Source organism: Copadichromis virginalis, linkage group LG22, assembly GCF_057382275.1.
Source record: "Copadichromis virginalis isolate Kocher_CV1m ecotype Utaka linkage group LG22, C_Virginalis_male_GT1.1, whole genome shotgun sequence".
NCBI lineage: Eukaryota > Metazoa > Chordata > Actinopteri > Cichliformes > Cichlidae > Copadichromis > Copadichromis virginalis.
Window position 1 is genome coordinate 18,796,701 of NC_140638.1, and position 25,576 is coordinate 18,822,276.

The following is a 25,576-nucleotide window of genomic DNA, read 5'->3' on the forward strand; positions in this document are numbered from 1 at the left end:
TCCCAGAGCACTCTGGAATGCACACAAAGTCTTTGCAGACTATTAAGGATCAAACCTCTACCAACATGACATTGATTATACAACTCTAAGCATATATGAGTAGATATTTCTAAGCATAAATGACAATCAACAATACAAATCTAACAAGGTGCACTTTGAGAAAATGTACTCACCCACAATGGGATGTTTGAGGCAATTCTTTTTTTCTGGATCCGCAAAAATGATATGAGGTACACCTTTGGCTTTAAAAAGCAAAAACACATGTCAAAGTGAAAGAACGGACTACCTTAAGCTTCCAATAAATAGGGGAGCCTTCTACACCCTGCTTTTTAGACCTTATTTAAAGAAAAAAAAAAAAAAAAAAAGACAAACTTCAGACAACCACCTCCTCAGGACCATCGTAAGCCTTTAGTTGCTAGTTCCAGTGCAAAAACTCTACACATTGCACAGCAATAAATACAAAATAAAAACACTTAACACCAAGAAGGAAGAAAAAAAAACAAACTTACCAACATTCTGAAACGTATCTGAAAAGAGGTAAACATTAAAATGAAAAACAGAAAAGATGAAAATGTATAATAGATCAGAGTTCACATGAACACTAATGTCAAGTAAAAACTGAGCATTACCATTTGGGAAAAGGTCTTTCAGTTTCTGTGGGTAAAGAACAGGAAACATGCAGAGATGGTTTATTATTACTTAGGTAAATGTGGGGACTGTCTTATTACACTGTACCACAGTTAACTAATCTTCTCACTCAAATTAATTCTCCTTCTCCTCCTACCACATTACAGAGATAAAATAACAGGTGTATTTAGCCTTTGGCTGGTTAGCACCTTTCTATACTGGTTTGGTGTGTTTACATGCAACTTTGGGTAAAAACAAAAAAACAAAACACCCCCCCCCCTCCCAAAAAACAAAACAAAAAACAAACAAAACAAAACAAAACAAAAAAAACACACCGAGACAATAACTAATGCAAGGTTAAGTTATAGATAAAGCTGTTTTTATGTTCATTACTGAAGAAAGAATGTCATGCCCAAAAAAATAAATAGATTTAAAAAAACCAAATGTATATTAAGTCTAATGCCCACCTGTTGATGGACACCTGAAAATATGTGCTTCTTGTAATCAAACAGCCTTCTAAATTTGTAGAGGCAGAGCTGTGGAAAAAAGACAAAAGGTGCATTAGTCAAAGGTTTTTGCTACACAGCTGAGAGTTTGGCAGATGTTATGGAAATTTAGTGCTTTACACTGTTGCCAGGCAGAAATCCAGTCATTTTAAACAAGTATTCTCTTCTCCAGAGACATAAAGCAAGATACTGCCTTAATTGTGAAGATCCTGCAAGCCAGAACTTCCTCTACATGTAGGAGTCGAGGGATTAACACAGGTATGGGACAAAGAAAGCTGCATCTTAGTATATAACAAAATTATCTTCTACACAGGTTATTTAGGATTTAACAAACATAAGGCCCATGACCAAAGCCATATCAGCACACATTCAAAGTTCTCTCTTTTCCCCCCAATGTGCAATCTAGGTTCGGTATAATGATTTAAAACAATATTGCCACTTAAAATTGTAGCCATGCCACTGTGGAGCAATGTGTGCTACCCTTATAGCCTGAACCATGCAGGCAATGTAAAATGAAAAAAGGATCCATGGAAACTGCTATGTAGACTCCCTAAACAACATCCATTTAGATGTGTATTTAAATGCCATGATACATTCTAGATCAACAGGTTTTTCACTTTTTACAGAGGTAGTGTCGAGGTGACACCAGTGTCAGAGTTTCACCTCTGATACTGCTGGATAAACAGAAATCCAATCAGGAACGAGATCACACAGAGCTCAACTTTCCACTCGTGAGAGGGAAGTAGTTGCCTCCAACCCACTTAAAGTTCCTTCCCTCTGTAGGCTGCTTTTATTGTTTACACTCATGAACATTTATAACACTTGCTGCTATGTTAGGCAGATTACAGAAACCAAACATAACTTTACATTGGAGACTTTATTTTATTTTCGCTGGAAGAGAGATTTGATTTTGAAGTTACTTTTTGTTTAATTTTGTATTTGTTGTTTGGTCAAGTTTGTAAGACAGAAACACTGGAATGGTCTGTAAACACGGTTATAGTAGAAAAAGAAGCCAGTTTCTCTTTGTTTCCCTCACCACCATTGTGGTTTTTTATTAAAATAAAATGTTTTTGTTTTTTTGTGGCCATAAGCTCCTGCCTTTCTTTCTGTTATGAGTTTGAGTAAATGAATCGCTGCTGCATTTGTGAGCAGACGCACCCTCTGAGGAGGGTGCGTTTGCTCACAGCTGAAGGAGGGTGCCGTTAAAACAGTGCTATTATTAATTTGTGATGGTTGCTTCGGTTAGCTTCAAACAACATTATTAGCAAACTTACTCATGGGCAAATATAAAAAGAATAAATAAATCGCCCTTGTAAAAATGATCGACGATAGATAGGAACCCTCACATAAACATTTATCGTGTGGAAAAAAAGTTAGCATTCATCCTCCAGCTTCACTGCGTTTATGTTATGCTAACATAGCTGTGTCGCTAGCGATAACATAGCACATCATTATATACTAGTTATCCCAACTTCAGTAACCCCACAAACGTCACTGCTGTTTGTTTCCCGTCTTCATTTATGTTGGGAGAGACAGCAGAGCTGTACGTTTTAATTTGTTCTGAAATCCCTCACTCAGAACATGGTATGTCATATTTAGTAGAAACTAGCGAGCTAACTTCCTGCTAACTTCTAACTCCGTAAAAATTAATAAATTCTGTTTTCATGGATGCCTGGATGTTAAACTTAATTGTTACACCTGGTAAAGCAGCAACACTGATCATTTTATTAAAGACGAAGGCATTTAGACATTTTTTAACGCTCAGCGATGCCACAGTGTTCGTTTGACTTTAGGACCTGAAGCCGAGTTTGGACCCCGATTACTTCGCGGCTCCTGACTACGGAAGCTGTAATGCTTTGACAATCCATCAAGCAGTGCGGCTTCGTAGCTTACCAAAGCCGTACTAAAATATCTGACAGATTTTTGAGCGCTGTGTACCACATAAAATCGGTTTGAGGTCACTAAGCATGACCAGAACCATAAGGCGCACTGTCATTTTTCCACAAGTCTCCAGCAGATCTGAAAGGCACTTCCTCAGTCTGTTACATTTATACTTTTTTTTGGTTTCTCATTCAGCGCCTACTTTTCCTGTTATTCAGGACGGTTTCGATCAAAACATCTCGTTCCTCATTTAACATTCTTATCTTTTCCTTTTACAGTCTTACACATCGATTCACCTCTCCTTTTATGGTTCTGCCCATCATCTCTGTCTCCCTTTCTTTGCGCACATCCTCATTCTCTATGAGCGTGGGTGGTTATATGTGGGGTCTTTAAGCGTGTCAAGCTCCTTACGTAGTTCTGCTTTTGCCTATACTTATCAAGATGTGTCAGACGGCAGTTAATGCTGCCTTTCTGCACACTTTCCTGTGATGCTGCTTCTATTCTATAACCATTTTCTGCTGTACTAACACAGGGCATGCTAGCAATATGATACCATCTACAGTTCCACAATGTAAGGTTCTTTTCATTTGGAAGGAAAAATAAGCGCAGACAGAGTCCTAGGAGGTGTCAAAAAAGTGATTTATTAAACACACACACTCTGTACAGTGTGGGAAGCCAGTCTTCGTCTCTCTGCCCGTTACAGAAAGCTTTATAGCCATTATGACGTCAGGACAATTCCTGGAACTCTTCTCAGAACAACAACCCTTTCCCAGGCTTGAAACCAGATGTTTTCCATCATCGGTATCTGGGAACATAACCAATTGTGTAGACGAGTGTGCAGTTTTGTGAGATTGTAGGTCCAGGCCAACGAAAGTTCGGTGTCCTTATCCGACTGCGGACTGCCTGGACCTACAGCCATGCTGGTGCTTTCTAGAATGTGTTTTATTCTGCGTGTTAATACAAGAGTATTCAGTAACCACACCGTTAGCAGATTTACTAAATGATAAATGATACATGATAATATTGATGATAAACTGATGATAAGTGATGCAGACTAATGAAGTAATGATGAAATAATGACAGTACACGTGAATGATAACACAGTGACAGTAAAATAACATTCCTTATCCTGACAACAATCACCTAATTCAATCTTAACAAAGGGGCTGTTTTAGACCAGCCCGATAATAAATACAACAACCCAGTCCTATACATTTGTTTAAGATTCACATTGAAGACGCGAGGACTTCCGGTAGACGGCATGTCGAAATAGTCGCTCTTCGCAGGGCTTCTACTTTTATCACAACTACTTGATAATTTCTCACTACCCGCAACAAAGTGTGGAGTTGTATTGGTGGTATTGTGTGTCTGGTGTCATAATCTGCCAAGATGACCAGTAGAAACACCAGGAACCAGGAGCAAAAAAAGAGATGAGCTCGGTGCGGCTAATGAAGCCATCATGGCTATGCTAAAGACCACGCTGGACGAGCATAAAGCCTCGCTTTTGGCAGAATTCAAGACATCCGTTCAGCGACTTGAAAACAAGCTGGACAGCATCCAAACGACTCTCAACAACCATGACCAACGGATTACAGCCTTGGAAACTATGGCCACAACTACGAGCGCGGAGCTCCAGAACGTGGTGGCTAAGTTAGCGGTGGTGGCGGAGGATAACGAGAAGCTGAGAGCTAGGCTAATCGACGTTGAAAGCAGGAGCCGCCGCAACAATATTCGCCTCTTGGGGGTCCCTGAAAATATTGAATGGCCCAGGCCGACTGTGTTCTTTTCTCAGGTGCTTGTGGACATATTTGGAGTGGACGTTTTGAAAACGGCCCCGGAGTTGGATCGAGCCCACCGGGCACTGGTGGCAAGACCAGGCCCCAACGCGAAACCCCGAGCGGTTGTTGTCTGTTTCCATAGCTACCAGACCCGTGAGCTCGTTGTGCGCAAAGCTCGGGAAATGCGGGGTAAACTGAAATATAAGGACACCCCCATCCATATTGTCGAGGACTATTGCCCTGAGGTGCTGGAACAACGGTCCGCTTACCGCGGAGTTATGAAGGAGTTGTACGATCTTGGACTCAAGCCTCAGCTTCGCTACCCGGCCAAACTGTTCGTTATGACTGACGAAGGGAACCGGAAGCGACTGGCGTCACCAGGCGACGCTCGGAGCTATATCGCCTTACACCGTCCCCTGAGTTCTAACATTCTGGAAACCTGATCTGAGGGTCATGGTTGGATCCTGCCACTTCCATAGAAGGGCTCATGACATTTTAGTTTGATGTTTGGTACCTAGAGGACAGCATGGTTTGAGTAATTCTAACCTCATTGTTTTTTCTGTTTTTCTCTCATTTTCCTTTATAATACCCCTGTTTATATTTTGTTCTAATATCACTGTTGGCACGCTAGTCTGCTACGTATACATATATGTATATACTGTTTTACTTTATATAAACACACATTTTTTCATTATTATTGCCTCTCCTACAGTTTGATTCCTGCCATGTACAAATGGGGGACAACAATACCCCAGCCTGCCTTTTTTGTGCTTTTCTTCTGTCCGTTTTTGTATAGTAAGATACATCCTAGTTCCTCAATTTTTTCTAGCAGAATATTGACAAGGCATATTTTCATAGTGAGACCTTGCCGCCACAGGGAAGCAAGCCATTTGATAAGAGTTGTGATGGCGAAGTCTTCACATGGGAATGTTTACACCCTGCTGTGCAATGGACACTTGCAAGTTTTGTTTTCGGGGGTATCCAGGTCCAATTTATGTTGTTCGATCTGCATGTATGTATTGCCTTGTTTTATGTTGTTGTTGTTGTTGTTGTTGTTGTTGTTGTTGTTGTTGTTGTTGTTGTTGTTGTTGTTGTTGTTGTTGTTGTTGTTGTTGTTGTTGTTGTTGTTTTCTGTTGTTGTTGTTGTTGTGTCTTATTTATTTTATTTTATTTTATTTTATTTACTTATTTTTCTTTCTGTTTTTTTTTTTTTCCCCTGTTCTGTTCACAGTCTACTACCTCAAATACAGACACCAGCTTTCCCCTGGCCACGGTCAACTTGTCAAACCAAAGACCTGTCTGAATATAGTAAGGTATGTCGAGCACAATCAATGGTCTTAGAATTGTCTCCTGGAATGTGAGAGGGGTGGGGAATGCAACCAAAGTTAACAAAGTTATGGCGCATTTACAGCAGCTTAAAGGAGATGTGTTTTTTCTTCAAGAGACACATCTCTGCAACAGAGAAGTGAGGCGACTCAAGAGAAACTGGATCGGCAATATATATCATTCCAAATTTAACGCCAAGGCCAGAGGGACAGCCATACTTATTCGTAATAATATTCTGTTTGAGCAACATAAAGTTATTGCTGATCCAGATGGCCGTTTCACATTTGTGTCAGGAAACTTGCAGGGCTCACTTGTGATACTGGCTAGCGTGTACGGGCCGAACTGGGATGACAACTCTTTTATAGCTAAACTTTTCTCTTCACTTCCAAATCTGGAAAACTATCATCTTATTATTGGAGGTGATTTTAACTTGGTTCAGGACACTCTGCTGGATAGATCGTCAACTAAGGCCTGTTCCCTGAATAAATCTGCTAAAACCCTAGAATTTTTCAAAACTCAGCTGGGGATTGTGGATCCATGGCGACATGCGAATCCCACTACTAAGGCATTTTCCTTTTTCTCTCATCCCCACCGTACATATACACGTATAGACTTTTTTCTTGTTGATATTAGGTTTCTCTGTAAAATTAGCCATTGTCAGTATCATGCTATCGCCATTTCAGATCATTCACCAGTTTCTTTTGATGTGGTATTAGCGACCCCGTCTCGACCCATTAAACATTGGAGATTTAATTCTAGCCTGTTGATAAGGGATGACTACACACATTTTTTGAGATCACAGTTCTCACTTTTCCTTGAGTTGAACGATTCTACTGAAGTGTCAAGAGGTGTATTATGGGAAACGTCGAAAGCCTACATGAGAGGCCAGCTTATAGGATTTGTGTCAAATTTAAAGAAGAAAGAGTTAACTTACACGTCCAGTTTATTGAATAAGATCAAAGATCTAGATGGCAGATATGCATCAAACCCAGATCCTAACCTCTATACAGAACGTGTGAAAGTTCAAGCCAGTCTCAATTTAACCACCACCGCAACAGCTATGGTTCAATTAATTAAGACTAAGCAACGCTTTTTTGAATCTGGCGACAAGGCAGGGAAACTTCTGGCTTATCAAGCCCGTGCCGAAGCAACCTCTAAGCTAATCCCAAAGGTCAAGTCTGCTGCTGGTGACATAATATCGGACCCAGAGGGAATTAATGAAGTATTTGTAAGTTTCTATTCCAATCTGTACACTTCAAGTTCTCCCCCTCTATCAGAAGAAACTCTCCAAAATATACATTTTCCAAGAATAGATAGAGATCTGACGAAAGGATTAGGGGGACCTATCACTGTAGTAGAGGTACAAGAAGCCATTAAATCCTTAAACACAGGTAAATCGCCGGGCCCTGACGGTTACTCTGCAGAATACTATAAAGTCAATTCTGATCTTATGGCACCGTTGTTGAAAGATATGTATAATGAAGCCTTTTCAAAATGTCAATTACCCAAGACTTTGTCCGAAGCTACTATTTGTTTAATCTTGAAAAAGGATAAGGATCCTTTGTTGTGCAGTAGTTACAGACCAATTTCTCTTTTAAATATTGATTTTAAAATACTATCTAAAATCCTCGCACTTAGGCTACAACGTGTTCTGTCACAAATTATCGCCTTTGACCAGACGGGGTTTATGGCCGGCAGGCACTCATATGACAATTCAAGACGCCTCTTGAATATTATCCATACATCGTGCAACTCAATTCCAGAGGTTGTGGTATCTCTTGACGCGGAGAAAGCTTTCGACCGCGTCGAGTGGAGCTTCCTCTATGAGGTGATGGATAGGTTTGGCTTGGGGGCTGACTTTATTCTCTGGGTTAAGCTACTATATTCCTCGCCATCCACCTGTATTCGTACTAACAACAACTTGTCTTTGCCTTTTCCACTTGAGAGGGGCACTAGGCAAGGGTGCCCTCTCTCACCCCTCCTATTCGCCATTGCTATCGAGCCTCTTGCAATATGGCTGCGTTCAGAGGATAGATTTAAAGGCATTACAAGGTTCGGTGTGACTCACAAACTCTCCCTTTATGCAGATGACTTGCTCCTGTACATTTCTGACCCTCTAAACTCATTCCCGGTGCTTTTTGACATACTGGACCAATATGGTACACTGTCAGGATATAAGGTCAATTATCAAAAAAGTGAGTTGCAACCCCTTAATTCCCTGGCCAGAGCTCTTCCCCACTCAATAGTGCCTTTTAAGTGGACAGAAACCGGATTTAGATATTTGGGGGTTTTTATTTCCTCTTCTATACATAAAATGATGAGGGAGAATTTTCTATCCCTACTAGAAAATGTTGGGAAAGATTGTGACCGTTGGACTTCTCTACCATTGTCAGTGGCAGGGAGAGTTAACCTGATAAAGATGAGTGTCCTCCCAAAATTCTTGTATCTTTTTCAACATGTCCCGATTTTTCTTACCAAGGCATTTTTTGACAAGTTAGAAAAGATTCTGTTACATTTCATATGGGGAGGGAAACAAGCTAGAATTTGCAAGTCTATTCTTCAGTCCTCTAAAAGTGATGGTGGTCTTGGTTTGCCCAATTTTAGACACTACTATTGGGCAGCTAACATACAAAAACTTTTACAATGGGTTCATAACGACCCCCCTGTAACAGCCTGGGTACAAATGGAAACTGCATCTAGCTGTTACTCATTATCATCAATACTCAGCTCACCACTCCCTTTTTCTCCAACCCTTGTTGGGGATAATCTAATAGCTAAGGAAACAGTAACTATTTGGCGACAGTTCAGAAAATACTTCGGGCTACTTGGACCGTCTTTGCTAACACCTTTATCAAAAAATTTTAATTTTGCACCTTCAAACACTGATGCGGCCTTTAGTAGTTGGAAAGATAACGGACTTAGGACTGTTAAGGACTTGTATAGTCAGGACACCTTTCTATCTTTTGCTGACCTATCGTCCAAATACGACCTGCCTAACTCCAACTTTTTTCGCTATCTTCAGGCTAGAAATTTTGTAAAAACGCAGTTCCCTCACTTTCCCAATCGGCCTCCAGAAACAAATCTGGATATCATCCTGCAGACGAACCCTCATCAAAACAGACTGATATCAGCCTTGTATAAAATACTAGATGCTTTGGTCCCCAAATCCATTTCTCATATTAAGCTGAGATGGGAGGAAGAGCTTCAGACAACCCTGCCAGAACAGCAGTGGGATCGTGCTTTGAAATTGATTCACTCGTCTTCAATTTGTGCTCGTCATGCTTTGATTCAGTGTAAGGTGGTCTATAAAGTACACTATACAAACGCAAAATTATCTAAAATCTATCCAACCATCAGTGATGCCTGTAGCAGATGTGGACTATCGCCTGCCAACCATGTCCACATGTTTTGGTCATGTTCGAAACTGAGTGCATTTTGGAGGAATATATTCGACACACTTAGCCAAGCATATGGCCAGACTGTCCTTCCTAACCCACTCTCTGCAATTTTTGGCATTCCTCCTGACTTGAACTTATCTGGTCCCCTCAAACAGGCCCTAGCCTTTACCACTTTACTGGCCCGGAGGCTTATTCTGTTGAAGTGGAAGCTTCCCCACCCCCCAACTCATGACCATTGGGTGAGAGATGTACTCTTTAACTTAAAGCTGGAAAAACTTAGATTCTCTCTAAAAGGTTCTATTAGGGAATTTAATAAAATCTGGAAATCATTTCTCTTGCTGGTCGACACTATTACTTTACTTCCTGAGTCTGCAGTGAACTGAGCGAAGCTACATTATAATGTTTTTTTGGTTTTTTTTTTTAAATCTTATTTATACCTTATCTATTTGTTTTTCCTTTTGTTTTGCTTGGTCCTTTCTCTGTTATTTGTTTTCTCTGTTTTTGTTTTGTTTGTTTGTTTTTGTTTGTCTGTTTGGTTACGGGGCGGGGGGAGGGGGGGGGGGAGTTGTGGTTGTTGTTGTTTTTTGGGGGTTATGCTTGTTATGTGTATGGGTCCTGAGGTGTTGGGGTTTTTTTTTTTTTTTTTTCTAAATTTATTTTTTGGGTTTTTGTGTGTGTGTGTGTGTGTGTGTGTGTGTGTGTGTGTGTGTGTGTGTGTGTGTGTGTGTGTGTGTGTGTGTGTGTGCAGAAACTGGTTTTCTGCAGTGTTTTGTCTATTGTAGACCTGGTAGGGGGAGAATTTGGGTTGGGGGGTTGGAGGGTATAATGGACATACCACTGTTCTGAAATCAAGATGGACTTAGCTGTTGCTAACTTTGTATGTCATTGTTGAAATTAATAAAACAAAGTTGAAATAAATAAGATTCACATTGAAGAACATAATAACGTGGCGCACAGTGTGACGTCAAACAATGCGCACACCTTTGACGCTGCGTTTTCTCCGTTTTTCTAGTCCACACGTAAATGCAAAAACGGAGTTTTCAAAAATATCCACCCTGGCCGGAGTTTTTAAAAATCTTCGTTTTCAGTGACCAAAAATGCCGTTTACGTGTGGACGAAAGGTGCAAACGCATAGAAAAATCTGCGTTTTCAAAAATACCCGGGTACGTGTGGACATAGCCTGAGCATGCACCAGTTTATTGTATTTCCAGACTTGCTTTCGGCACAATTTACAGTGAACGCTACTCTGTTTTTTGTCAGACTTGAAATAGCTGAAATACCTTCACACTACGGAACTTCTATGGCTCTTCCGTTCGACAGTCTCTCCGGCATTGGAACCATCATCTGTTTTCTCTTCAGTAACCTTCGGTCACGCTCGGTTGATTTTTCTAGTCGGCACACTCATTTCCTCCATTACCCGGGCGGTACGGTGGCTGGCTGCTTCCCAAACAAATACACATGTGCGGCTTGGCACTTGTGCTGTACGTAACAAGTCACGTGACGTGACGCTGCGGCTGTGATTGGTTCGGCTCTGCGCTACTTAATTTGGATTGGCTGGTTTTTTTTTTTTAGTTGTTTTTTTTTTTTTTTGTAGACGACAAGAGCGGCGAGGTCTATTGCAATAGTTTAATTTTTCTATCGAGAAAACGTTATATCGCAATACATATCGTTATCGTTCTATCGCCCAGCTCTACATCATCCGATATATATCGTTATATCAAACAGCTCTAAACATATCCATCATCCTTTGAATTCTCTCCACCGAACTCTCCTAACTGAAGTTTTTGTGGAAAATATATTATTATGTGGCAGGGCTTTTAATTTGTGACATATTAATCTAGAAGCTAATGAATGTGCAAAGCATAGGGCCTTAGAAGAAGTATTTTTCTTGTAACTGGCTACGTGCCTGCACAGTCAGAACAGGATGTACTCAGGATGTGTGCCGCCATATGATCCTGGGCCTCGTAGTGAGAACAACAGGAAAAACCTGGTATGAAAGGCAGTTGATAGCTTGTTATAGAAAATTACCAAAAAAGGAACTGTATCTAACTGTAACTGACGCATGTTATGTTATCTGCTTACGCATGAAGAGGGTGAACGCTGACATATAAAACAATAGGTTGAAGTGCTTTTCTTTGAGATCAACACGGAAGGTGCCATTGTGTAAATCTCCCATACATGTATGCTAATAAATAATTGTTGGTTAACTGGACCTGCTCTGAGTAGTGGTTGTTTGTTCTCAGCCCAACATCAAAGAATTCGGGACATTTTCTACTGCCATCTGTCACTTGATCACCAGCTTTCTGACAAACAGCAAACAGCAAGTGAAGACGGAAAACGTTGTTTCTTAAGTTTAGACAGGTCCTCGTCAAAGATTTGCCCTCTACACCTCCAAGAACCCAGCCATTAAACTCCCAATGACCCAACAATCCCTGAACTTATCCAAGATGGTGATAAGTTAGATATCAGCAGGAGGTTGAGCAGACAACTGAGCCTAGCACCAAAAGGTGCTGGAGCCAGTGGCAACAAGTCCCATGGGGATGCTAAAAGTATCACTGAATATCTGTACATATAGCCCTTTTCCACTAGCTCAGCATGGCTCGAGTAAGTTTTTAGTGTTCTCCACCAGGTGGTAGTACCTGGTACCAGGTAGGGCAGGACAATATGGCCAAAAATATTTGTCACGATATATATTAGAAAATTTGCGATAACGATATAACTGATGCGAGACAAAATGTCAACACAAAGGTTTTTTGTTTTTTTTTTTTATTTGGAGCACATTTCTACAAGAAAGATAAGTTAACATATTTATTGGGCCATAATGTGCACCGGATTATAAGGCGAAACCAAACAGTTAGATAAGGCGAACTTTACTCAACTCATTCTTCTTGCTTCCTCCACTTCTGTACCATTGACTCATTAATGCTGAATTCTCTCGCAGCTGCTCTATTCCCATGTTCTACTGTGTGACTGATAGAGTTTGAAATCCACTTCATATGTCTCTTAGCAGGTGCCATTTTAGGGTCCTTATAAACGTACAACACGGTAGATGGACCGATCTGACACTGACCTAAATTACTGGATCGGATATCGGAGAGAAATAAAAAAAATGTAATACGATCCAATAAATATCAAAAAAAAAAAAAAAGCACCTCACAAAACTTGGACATGTCATAACTCAGCTCATAACCGTAACACGTCGGAGCAGTATGCATCACGTGATAGAGCAGCTGTGGCGTGCGAGACCTGTTGGCGTCTGGTTGAGTATTTGTAGCCTCGCTACCAAACCGGCATTTCATCTCCGAGAAAGTTATCCCAGAGAGAAGTAAAGCAAGTGTGTAAGTTCATCTCTGAATGTTTGTAAAGCACTCCAGCGCTAAGCTTAACAACCGATATATGGAGTGACTGCCTCTCTCCCCCTCCCTCTCCTGCTGCTACTTCAAACTTGAAACTGATTAATGATCAGCTGATCGGCTTTTCTGTCGCGAGTCCGTCTCTCTTGTTTGTTTATCGCCCACTTCGCGCCAGAAAGAGGAAACCAGCGGCTGAACAACAGCAGCACGTTTAAGCTTGATAATCTGTGGTTAGAATTTATTTAATATTACTTTCTACACCAGGATCTTTTTCTACGTAGCTGACAGCTGGTAACTGTGCAGGGGCGGATCTAGCAAAGTTTAGCCTGGGGGCCGATAGGGCATGAACGGGGGAAAAGGGGGCACAAAGACATACTTTTCTTTCTTATTCTCATTTAAAAATGTCTAGCTTTTAATAAATAATTATCTGAATCTTACACCCAAAGTTTTAATCTGATGTAAAATGTATAGAAGTCCATTACTGTATATAGTAGCTATTAAGTCTAATATACTCTAGTAAGCTATAGTACTTTTTCCTTTGGGAAGGTACCATCTGTGCAGTCTGCAATTCTGTTGAAGAAAGATGTTAAATCTATTTAATTATTCTTGAAAAATAGTTGTTTTTTCCCCCCCACACTGCATCAAATTAAAGTTGATTACATCGATTAAGCATCATGAGGTGGGGTGGTTCCCTATTTTTATTTTTAGCTGGGCGTTTGCAACCCTATTAGTTAGGTTGCTTACTCTTTAAAATACCAGAATAGGGAGGATGGAGTAGGTTTAAGTTTATTAGATTGATCAGTATTGCTGAACTATGAAATATTTTGGGTGCAGTGTATTTTTTTTTTGCATACAGGTATAACAGAATAGTTTTAGTGTTTGTTTGTTTTTTAAAACTTGAGTATGAACTTATACAAAATGCAGCAAGATATTTAAAAAAAAAACAACAAAAAAACCACAAAAAAAAAAAAAAACAAAACACACTATATCGGATTCATATCGGTATCAGCCGATATCCAAATTTATGATATTGTATCGGACATAAAAAAGTGGTATTGTGCCATCTCTACAATACGGTAATATTATGTTGAAGTACAGTACTCCGCAAGGCTCCTGACTACGGGAGCCGTAATGCTCTGACAGTCTATTAAGCGGTGCGGCTTCGTAGCTTACCAAAGTCGTACTAAAACATTTTTTGACAAATCTTGACAGAGTGCCGTGCACCACATAAAGTGCTTTTGTGGCTATCTGACAGACAAAAACCAAACCAGTTCCACATCACTGAAGTTGCATGTTTTTAAAAAAACAATTCTGGTTCATCCGTTTCATTCAACGATCCGCTTCCGCCCTTCTCATTCTCTGTCGCCGCTATACTTTTTCCGCCATATGCATACTAAAACCAAGGCACTGCGCATGCGTGTTTTACTCATATTCTATCGCAATTTCTTTTTTTTCTTTTTTTTTTTTTTTAATCATTGCCTAACATTATACCGGTATTCCCGTGAACAGTATAATATGGCCCAGCCCTAGTACCAGGAACTTTGTTTTCCCACTTAGTTGGGGCTCCAAGCAATCCAAAAATAATGTCAGACTGCATGTCACCAATTGGCTTGTCAGTGGCAATCGCATGATGAGTTACGAAAATCAAAACACCATTTTTGAAATGCAGCATCAACGGAAATGGCTACACAAAATAGAACACCGTGGTCCCCAAGTCTGAGAAAAAGCCATAAACCAAACACCTGCTATACCATTGCCTCGATGTCCTCATTTGTTGTGGCATTTGTGTTTGAGGTCGAGCATTACTATAAATCTTACTTCATCTGTTTTGTTGTGATTTTGCCTGCAACATGGTAAGCAGTGATGAAGCCCAGAGTGGGTATGCATATCCCCGTGACAGTTGCACCTCTCTGAAGGTTTTGCAATTTATGACTTTGCCCAAAAAAAAAAAAAAGGGGGGGGGGGGGAGCCTGTGAGTCAAGTCCAAACCATAGCCTCTCCCCCGTTTTGACCAATTAGAAGCACAATTGCTTATATTAGAATATATTATCTTGTGTAACACCAAATTAGGGTAATTCTTTTTCAGGAAAATGGCTACAGCTAACTGCTTGCAGACTGTAACCTTGTCAAAGACAATTTCATGAGGCTGCCACAGTATTCTCCTGAACAGTGTTGGGAAGGTTACTTTTAAATGTATTCCAATACAGATTGCAGAATACATGCCCCAAAATGTATTTCGTAACGTATTCAGTTACGTTACTCAATGAGAGTAACGTATTCTGAACTTTGGATTATTTAATATATTATCATACTTTTCACAACTACATGAATGCGTTATTGCTGTTTGATTCATTACTATAACTGAATGTTACTCGCCATACCAAAACCAACTAGATTTTTAAATCTTAATATAAAATTGGTAACAGTAGGGTGGACATTAGGTAAGGCTGCACTTTTTGCAGCGATCTCGTATAGGAAACTATTCCGCGCGTATATAAAACAGGTCCGTGGCTCCGAACTGTAGTAAAGGGACCTCTGGCTAATACATCGGAGTCTGTGTCGGGCTCGTAGCCGAAAACTAGCTTTACTTTGTTGTCTGGGTCATAGCTTACTTAAAGCTGGGCTCGTCAGGCACTCTTTTTGGCTGCAGTGGTTATTATTAGATTTACATGCTTCCATCTCCTGCTTTTTCTTGATGACAACTTGTACTTTTTGACTCTCCTTTTTCTCCCTTCCTCGCGCTCACAGACACATAACGGGTATGGCAGTCCATTGTCCCTGCAGCACGGACTACACTGCCCATGAGGCTACATTCTTTAGGGCCATGCCTGTAACACTCTGCCTATTGCCTTCATACTATTTAATTTTTTATTTTTTTTTTTATTTTTTATTTTTTAAATAGTAATTTTAAAAAATATTTCACGTCATTATGCGGGCCGCAACATGGGCCGCGAGCTCATCATTCTCCAACCAAAATTGACTGAACCAGCCGCAAGAGAAGATCCAAACTATGCTTCACATAAACATTGTCATGAATTCCCCCTTACTTTTGCAGTTTTGCCTCCACCACGATAAAAAAAAATATAATAACAATAATAACAACAATAAATCACACTTCATGCACAGCTCTCTCTCAGTGTACGTCAAGAAAAATTCGCCATGAAAAATCTGTTTTCTGTAATATTTGCTTGCTTATTACCCACCAGTCTACCGTTGTTTACAGCGCTGTCTGACGCTTTTTTTGGGGGGGGGGGCAGCGCTGTTGTTCTCAGCCCAACATCAAAGAATCGGGACACCTAACCTCAGCCTGGTGGCCCCTCTCTCCAATCTGTTCCTGATTCAATCTACCAAGTTAAGTTACCATGTGTCTTTTAAATCGACCATCATCCAGGTCAATTGCTATGTCTTCTGTACCAAAGTTGGCAGTTTCTTTCTGGCTCTTGTGCCTATTCTGGGTGAAAAAAATACTATAAAGTCAACAAGAGAAAAATGGTCTTCCTGTGCCAGCCGAAGTGTCTGCCGGTTCACGTTCCTGACATTGGTTCTGTGGTAGCTGAGGTCTTTCTGCTCCTGAATTTGATGGACATGGTAGTCTGAAGGTGCTATGCAGACTTGCGTCGACATGCTCCCGTCTTTGGTACTTTATGATGTAGGTCTTCTCTTCAGCAGGGGGAAAAATAAAGAACCTTGTATTGGGTTAAAACCGCAAGGTAAGGGAAAAAAAAAAAAAAAAAAATCCAAATACAGCCTTTTCTTCTTGTACATTTCTTTGATCACTGTTGGGTTTTCACTTATTTGTCTTTATGGTAAACTCTTCTATGGTCTCCCTTCTTTTTCAATCAATATTTAAACATAGCATTATGGCGGTAATGCTTCACTCAAAGGAGACAGACGGAGGATGCAAATATCCATCTCTGATTAGCTGAAGTATCCCTTGGGGAAGGTCACATATATAGAGATCAACTGTACAGATGCACATCCGTGAGCAGATATTCCCCTGTTCTCAAGGCTGTTCCTGCAGTTATCTCCAGCTCCTTCAGAGATGACTTTTATCTTACCTGTTCTTTCAGAAATGTTTTTTTTCCTAAATTAGAATCCCATCTACTTAGTGATCCGACAGCTCTACTGCCAGACAGTTTTTCCCTAAGGAACCTCTGTTCCACTGCTGCACCTTGCCACCTTCTCAACCACATGATGGGTAACATGCTTCCTGAAGGGCCCTTGAAAGGTTTCCACCTTTGGCCTTTCTTCGGGGCAATCGTCAGTTGCTGAGTCTGTCTGATCTGCCCTAGAGCTCCCAGCTGACAATTTCCTATTCCTTAACCTAGAGCTGCCCATCTAAGGCAGCTGTTCCCAAACTTCTTTTGCCCTCCTTTGTGTTTACAATAAAATCTTCTCTCCCCCCCCCCCCCCCCAACACAAACACATCCTCCAGCCACACACAAACTCAGATTCCATTGCAGTGCACCTCAAACCTTTTGTAAACAATTAAAAGTAAACTGCAATAAATTACAAGTAGCAAAAAAAACAAAAACACACACACACACACACACACACACACACACACACACACACACACACACACACACACACACACACACACACACACAAAATTAATTATTTCACATGTAGTTGTTTTTTGTTTTTTTACCCAGCACATGATCCCGATGCAGGGGAAACTAATTCTGTCGGTGAAACCTACCATGGCACCGCTGTTGTGCAGGTGAAGCCAAAGGCAAGATATGCTTAATCATATTTTCTAGTCTTTGGCACGGAAGGAAGTTGTTTGGAAGCATATTTGGCGATGCTTCATCTTCTGTTTTGCATTTGTGTAAGAGCCCCATCAAAAACTTGTCCATCATGCTAGCAGTGGAATACTTCGAGGACCTCCTTAATCCCACTGCTACGTCTTCCGAGGAGGAAGCAGAGTCTGGGGATGACTCGCCAATTTCCGGGGGCGAGGGCACTGAGGCAGTTAAACAACTCCTTCGTGGCAGAGCCCCTGGTGTGGATGAGGTCCGCCCCGAGTTCATGAAGGCTCTGGACGTTGTAGGGCTGTCCTGGTTGACACGCCTCCACAATGTTGCATGGAGATCAGGGGCAGTACCCCAGGACTGGCAGACCGGGGTGGTGGTCTCCATCTTTAAGAAGGGGGATCGGAGGGTGTGTTCTAACTACAGGTGTGTCTTGCTCATTGCAACGGGCCATTCGATCCCTATACAACCGTTGCAAGAGTTTGGTTCGCATTGCCGTCAATAAGTTGGACTCGTTCCCAGTGGGTGATGGGGTCGGCCAGGGCTGCCCTTTGTCACCGATTCTGTTCATAATTTTCTAGGCACAGCCAAGTGGCGGAGGGCTTTCACTTCGGTGGCCCCAGAATCTCGTCTCTGCTTTTCGCGGATGATGTGGTTCTGTTGGCTTCATCGGGTGATGGCCTCCAGCTCGCACTGGAATGGTTCGCAGCAGAGTGTGAAGCAGCAGGAATGAGGATCAGCACGTCCAAATCTGAGGCCATGGTTCTCAGCCGGAAAACGGTGGAGTACCCACTCTGGGTCGGGGATGAGTTCCTGCCCCAAGTGGAGGAGTTCAAGTATCTCGGGGTCTTGTTCGCGAGTGATGAGAGAAGGGAGCCGGAAATCGACAGATGGGTTGCACCGGTCCGTCGTGGTGAAGAGGGAGGTCGGGGGAGAGGACATTAAGCCACTTTCACTCACTGGTCACTTTTTGAACCAGACCATTCTAGTATTAGGCTGGACGCCCTTTTGCTTACAGAGCTTCCTGAAATTGTCAGAGCTTCCTTAAATTGTCATGCCATATATTCAATAACGTACTGGAAAAATTCCTAAGAGATTTTGGTCCACATTTACATGATAGCGTCACACAGGTACTGCAGATTTATCGGCTGCACATCGAGGATGGGAATCTCCAATCCTGCTACATCGAAAATAAGCTCTGTTTGATTCAGGTCCAGTCTCTGTGGAGCCAATTTGAGTACAGGGAACTCATTGTCATGTTCAAGAAATCAGCTTGAGATGATTTCAGCTTCGTGACATGGCGTGTTATCCTGCATGGACAGCAGCAATACTCAGGTAGGCTGTGGTGGTTAAATCATGCTGAGTTGGTACTAATAAGTCCGAAGTATGCCAAGAAAATGTCCCCACCCCATTAAATCACCAGCAGCAGGCTGAGCTGTTGCAGCATAGTCAAGAGTCATTAGACTAGGCAATGAGTTCACAACCTTCTGTTGTCCAATTTTGGTGAACTGAGAGGAGTGGCACCTGATGTGGTCTTCTGCTTCTGCTACCCATCTGCTTCAAGGTTCAACATCTTGTATATTCAGAGATGCTCTTCTGAAAACCTGGGTTGTAACAGCTGGCTATTTGGGCCAATGTAACATTCTGGACAGTCTCCTTCAGCCTCCCATTGTAATGCTCGGTGTGAACTTCAGCAAGTCATCTTGACCATGCCTGCATGCCGCACAGCACTGAGTTGTGTCCATGAGATTGGTTAAATAAGATAGTTGCACTAACAACATTACAGTTTGGTATGGAAGCTGTTCTGCCAAAATAAAAACCCTTACTCTGTCCAATACTGTACTAACTGACACTCTGAAATCTTGTACTGCTGCTCACTCCTGACACTTTTTACTATTTGCTGATTGACTTTTCTTCTGCTCGTCAAACACATTTCATTGCAATGTTGACCCTGTGCCAAGTATGACAGATAAAAATAAATTAAAAAAAAAAAAACAACTAAAACTGAACATGACTGTCTGGAACATGAAAAGCATTATGTAGTATTTTTAGATGCACTTGTATGACCTGTGTGTAAATGGTTCAAAGTGGTCCTCGGAGACTTCGATTTTTTTATTCTAGCAGCTGCAGCACCCCTAGTGTTTGAGAGTTGCCTAAAGAGTTAATATAAACATTTAATTCAAAGGTACATGGAAAACTGTTACAAGGGGCACAAGTATAGAAATATGTAAGAAAATTAAAAAAAAAAAAAAAAGTACCCTTGAATCTATATTTGCTGTTGGTGGCCATCAAAGACAGACAATGACTTCACACCATTTTATATTTATAAAAAATAAATAAATAAAAAAAAATAAAAAAATAAAAAACCCTCCACGTCCACATTATCATTTTCCAACGTTTCGAAGAGTTGTTCATCCACACTGAAACAACTGAAAACCATTATGTTCCTGCACTGCGCATGCGTGAAATGCAAGATGATTCTGCGTCATTTCCGTCTGCTGTTTATTTACTTTCCAGTGCTTTGAAACTTTGCAGCATAATGTCGAGGAAAAGCAGTTTTTTTTTTTTTTTTTTTTTTTTAAATGAGAAGGTGGAGTTGTTGCTGCGAGTAACACAAGACTACAAAGTTGCAAAAGCACCATCTCAGTGTGGACGGAAGGCCAAAACTGAGAGAAAAAGATGTGTTTTCAAACAAAAACGTGTTAGTGTGGACATGGCCTTAATCTAGCCTCCAAGTGTCCAGAGCTGCGTCAGCTACTCATTTGTAGTTCAAGTAGTATTTGTATTCAAGTGGATTATTTATACCTTCACAGCTGTTGCTACAAAAAAGCAACACATGGTAGAGACACATCTGTACCATGAACTAGAGATGGGTCGTCGTGAACGAAGCGGCTCTTAGGGACGGATCTTTGAAGTGAACGACGGGAGCCGGCTCCTTATTGGAAGTAGTGGGGGAGGGTGTTCTCTCTCGCCGCATGTGAGCCAGCCTTGTGTTTACGCTGAGCAGAAGGGGGAAGGGTGCAAAAAGCCTTGTGTTTGTGCTGAGTAGAGGGGGAAGGGGCTGAGTAGAGGAGGAGGGGCAATAGTTACACTTGCAGCAGCAGTACCACAGGAACAGAGCAGGGAGGTGAGAGAGAACGTGAGCAGGAGACACCAAGAGACAAAATCAACACAGTCATCTCTCTCTCTGCAAGTATAGACACTACCAGAAGGAATCCCTCACCAGATGTAGTACTGGAAGTGAGATACTACACTGATGAGCCCCTTTGCCAGAGAAGTGCAGACCCACTGAGATGGTAGGACAGGGGTGGGCAACTCCAGATCTCGAGGGCCGGTGTCCCTGCAGGTTTTAGATGCGTCCTTGAACCAACACAGCTGATTTAAATGGCTAAATTAGCTCCTCAAATGTCCTGAAGTTCTCCAGAGGCCTGGTAACGAACTAATCATGTGATTCAGGTGTGTTGACCCAAGGTGAGATCTAAAACCTGCAGGACACCGGCCCTCGGGGCCTGGAATTGCCCACCCCTGTGGTAGGAGAACAAGGCTTCCATTTATCCAGGTCTTACATTGTGGCAACATCAGTCCCCTTTGAGAGAATCTGATCTGGTTTCTTCCTGATAGAAGAAACCGGATCAGCTCCTCAAAGCTGAGGCACTTGGTATTTCTAAATGCCAAACTTTACCTAAATTAAAAGATCTGGGTGTTCATTTATTTTTATTTACATAATAAAAATATTTTATATAATAAACCATTTTTAAAATTAATTAAAGCAACAAAACAACCTGAAGAGCCGCTCCGGAGCCGAAAGAGCTGGCTCTTTTTAGTGAATCGAGCCAATTAAGCCGGTTCTCAAAAAAGAGCCGGAATTCCCTCATCACTACCAGAAACGTTAGGACAGCCACGAGAGAAGCCTGGTCACGACGCCCGTTATCGCCGCGATACCCTGATATTGATACAACAATCAATGCACCCACCTGGCATTTAAAGCTGCACTCCATGTTCAGTTTACTGGTGCTGTAAACCAACTAAAAACTCTTCTCTCCAGACAGGAAATGTTTAAAAAAAAAAACCCCACACAAACAGGGGGAAAAAAGTCGTCTTCTAAGGCATCGGCATACAGCTCCAGTCCAAACACCAGCACACGGAGCGAATTGTCTCGCTCTAACCTGGGCTTAGCTGGCGGGAGATTGCTTTTTAAAGCAGCAGCGGTCTGACTCCTCCCTCCTCTGACGCTCAGTTCGTACCGGCAGGAAGTTGTGTGTGTGAAACGCGGGCATGGAGAGAGAGTGTTGTTGTCGTTCTACCGCTTTTTGTCGGAGAATTTATTAGTACTCAAAGAAAATAAAGAATTTCAAATAATGTGTCGCTCCTGTAATGAAACGAAGAAGGCGACGTACTGTGAAACGCAACACAGTGTTGTTTTATGCAGGTGACATAAACGAGGAAAATATCCGTTCATTTAAAAAAAAGGTAGAATATGAAAAGGTTGGAAAGCTGTGGAGGTATTTTTGCAGTGTCGCGATCCTCTCTCGATTGCTCCCGATCCTTTTAATTCTGGCACACCTTACTGCAATACAAAATCCCTTTATTACCAATGCGCATTGGGAGATCAAACACAGTACAGAGACTTGTGCAGATCTGAGGATTCGTTCCTCAGCTACTACTTTATATACTTTCTGGCTGAGTCTTAAAGACCTCACTCTTCCCAAAACACGTCAATCACGTTTCCTCCTGAATGCCGGAATGGCCCTTTGTTCACTCAGTGGTGCTAGTTTCAGTAATAATGCAAATGTACTGTTTATAAGATTGGGGAAACCTGCAGTCAACTGCTACTGAAGAAGTCATTTGGATGAGTGACGAAATGTTTCTCCCAATGAAAATGCTACAACAGAACAGAATCAACTTTTTGGCATAAACATAAAACAATAACAATCTTACAAAAACAACCTCCTATGCCTGCTGCAAATGTCATAACACGCTGATCTGAAACCACATGCTCCCTATCTTTGTTGTTATGCAGAAACTGCGATGTACCCCCTCCTTCTAACCTCACAGACAAACTCGCATCCTGTCACATGTCTACTCTTAAGCACGCATCCTTATGTGCCTATTATTCTACTCTACATGAGAGTACAGTACGGTGCTGGATGTAATACTTTATCTAACTCCTACATGCGTGCTTATCAATTTGTATCATATAATTTCTACCTTCCACCATAGTGAAGGCCTAGCTTTCTTGTTTATCTGTGTGTGTGAATCTCCACATAAACTAAATGAAGAGTAAGTTGTCATCTATCCCACACTATAGTGACCTTTGACATCTCCCACAGCAGCTATTTTTTATGGCATGTGTATTTGTGGAACTTTCCCTTTCATGAAAAGAATAACTAAACTGGACTAACATACTTAAATCTAACTAACAAAAAAGCAAGTTTTATTCCTGTTGTGCTTGGGATCGTTGCTTCAAGGATTGTTTATTTATTTGTTTGTGATGAGGGAGGGAGATCAGATGAGATGAGATGTTATCAGAACCAGTGTGTAATTGGCACAGTGGATGGATGTCAAGCCCCACTTATTTTTGCTCCTCAATAATAGTGACACATTCATGGAACAGAGAAGAAATGAACTGGACTGAGCTTTCTTTTTCTCAGCAGTGCGCACACAGCGAGAGACTTCTCTGTATGGAACGTGTAGCGACCCAAATTAAAATGTCTGTCTATTTATCAGTTTATGTCAGCATGTTAGATCAATGTCTGAATGGTGCAGTGTGCTGGAAAAAAGAAAAAACACACACAAGCTCATATTAAGCATGTGGCAGAGGGGTGCAAACATGGACGGCTCGGGATCTGGTGGCTTTTAATGTTTGCTTTGGTGTTCTTCTACGGTTCATCACCTCTGTGAGATTATTCTGTTATCATATGTTATCTTATATCTGTAGTTAAATTATGTTAAATGGTAAATGGCCTGTAGTTATATAGCGCTTTACTAGTCCCTAAGGACCCCAAAGCGCTTTACATATCCAGTCATCCACCCATTCACACACTGGTGATGGCAAGCTACATTGTAGCCACAGCCACCCTGTGCACAGCACACTGCCCAGAGGCGAGGCTGCCGGACACTGGCGCCACCAGGCCCTCTGACCACCATCAGTAGGCAACGGGTGAAGTGTCTTGCCCAAGGACACAATGACCGAGACTGTCCAAGCCGGGGCTCGAACCGGCAACCTTCCGATTACAAGGCGAACTCCCAACTCTTGAGCCACGATCGCCCATAACTGCTGTAGGTCATATAATATCCTTTAGTCTAGATTGTGTGCTGTGTATGTAGCTTAGTTTCCATTATATTTTTGGGTTAAAAGAATGTGACCATTTTTGGATTTGTTAGACAGGCGTGCATTACCCTGTACCCTTGATCTGCTGTGAATGTGTTACACTGTTTCTTGACATTTCAGACTGCTAAGCAGAAAGACAGGGAGCCGAGGTCATAACTTAGGCGCCGTAACAGAGAAAGAATGTGAATGTTTAGGCTTTTACGACTAGGTGGGGGCCACTAGAGGTTATAAGAAGCTGAGTAACCCGTCACCATTTTGAGACTTGCTGTGACCCTCTTCATGCATGTCTCCCCATCATGATGGCTTGTGCTCATAAGTGTTGAATTGTATGGAAATAAATGATTGGTGATTGAGCATTTACACACCGAGTATTGTCCTTCCTTCAGCCCAAAGATTAAAAGAATTGGGAGATTTTAACACCTCAAACAGGGCAGCTGTTACACAAGGATTTTTAGGTTTTAACAGTGGAGCAGTTTGTACATTCAGCTTCTTCACCTCTTTTCAGCAGAAAGTTCTACTTCAGCTTTTTTCAGCAGAAGGTTAAACTTTTTCATCTCTCTTCAGTACAAATTTCAGCTTCTTTACCCCCTTTCAGCAGAATTGTCAGTTTTTCACTTGTTGACAGCAAAAATTTCTGCTTCTTCACCTGTTTTTGACAGAATTTTTACTTTCTTCACCTCCTTTCAGCACATAGTTTTACTTCCACTACAAGGAATTCACACTGCATTTTCACAGGAAATGCAACTTTTTCTAGTTTGTGACCCAAAGACCCAAAGAAGATTAGAAGATTGTGATCTTGAAATATAAAAATAAAGTTATATTTTATTATTTTTCATCGCTCAAAATAACAGTCACACTCGTGGAAGCTGGTATATCCGCCAAAACATCGTGCATTTATTTACCCAGCGTTTTGTGTTTATTTTTATTATTATTATTCTGTTATTGTCATTATGATCCTTTGTTGTTGTTTATGCTGATTGTGTGCTTGGGGTTTACACCTTTTTGTTCTGCACACAGTCATGACACTGAAGACAGTACAACATTTAATGATGCCTAGGCAGATTTACTTCTGACGAGAGCGGCCTACCAGCATGCCTAATTCCGTCGATCTTCGGATCCACATATATGAGCATTTCTTCTCCATCATGAACTATGTTACAAACAAACACTGCTCACGCCTCACAGACGACAGCTTACAGTTTTGCGTAACCTGCTAGGGGGCAGGTTAGCTTCACGGAGTGTGTCGTCATAGTGACTCACTGAGGCTCCATCTGAACTCGCTTTGTGAAACCGAAAACCCAGAGTTTTCGTTAACTCAGGGTATACTTACTCAGTTTTTCCACTAAACCGGCTTCCTGAAACAGGGCCCTGTTTTGATAACTTTATGCTATTAAGGTGATGCATTGAGGTTGATATATGTTCAGCTATATAAGCAACACATGTCAAAGTGTCCAAGCAGAAAATATGCAGAAATCCTACAGTTCAACGCTCTGCAAACAGCAGGCTGTTGGTGCATTACTCGGTGTCTAAGGACAGAATAACATATGATGGCCTGAACGGATTTGTTTTCCTCTGAAATGCTGTTTCTGTATCAAACTCTTGGGTCAGGGAGCATGGCTCAG

General features: G+C 41.5%; 1 protein-coding gene across 2 annotated transcripts in view; it reads right to left on the reverse strand.

The window, feature by feature from the left end:
• LOC146683203 (uncharacterized) overlaps window positions 1-21,793 on the reverse strand; it is a 58,565-nt gene extending 36,772 nt beyond the window's left edge. For both annotated transcript variants that reach the window (XM_085446810.1, XM_085446809.1), the window contains exons 1-5: window positions 21,598-21,793; window positions 1,095-1,163; window positions 630-654; window positions 510-527; window positions 174-242 (exon numbers count right to left, since the gene is read on the reverse strand). In XM_085446810.1, coding sequence (XP_085302936.1) covers window positions 174-242; window positions 510-527; window positions 630-654; window positions 1,095-1,163; window positions 21,598-21,621 — 205 coding nt within the window. In that variant the 5' untranslated portion in view covers window positions 21,622-21,793. The remainder of the gene's footprint in view (window positions 1-173; window positions 243-509; window positions 528-629; window positions 655-1,094; window positions 1,164-21,597) is intronic.
• Between the last annotated feature and the right edge of the window lie 3,783 nt (window positions 21,794-25,576).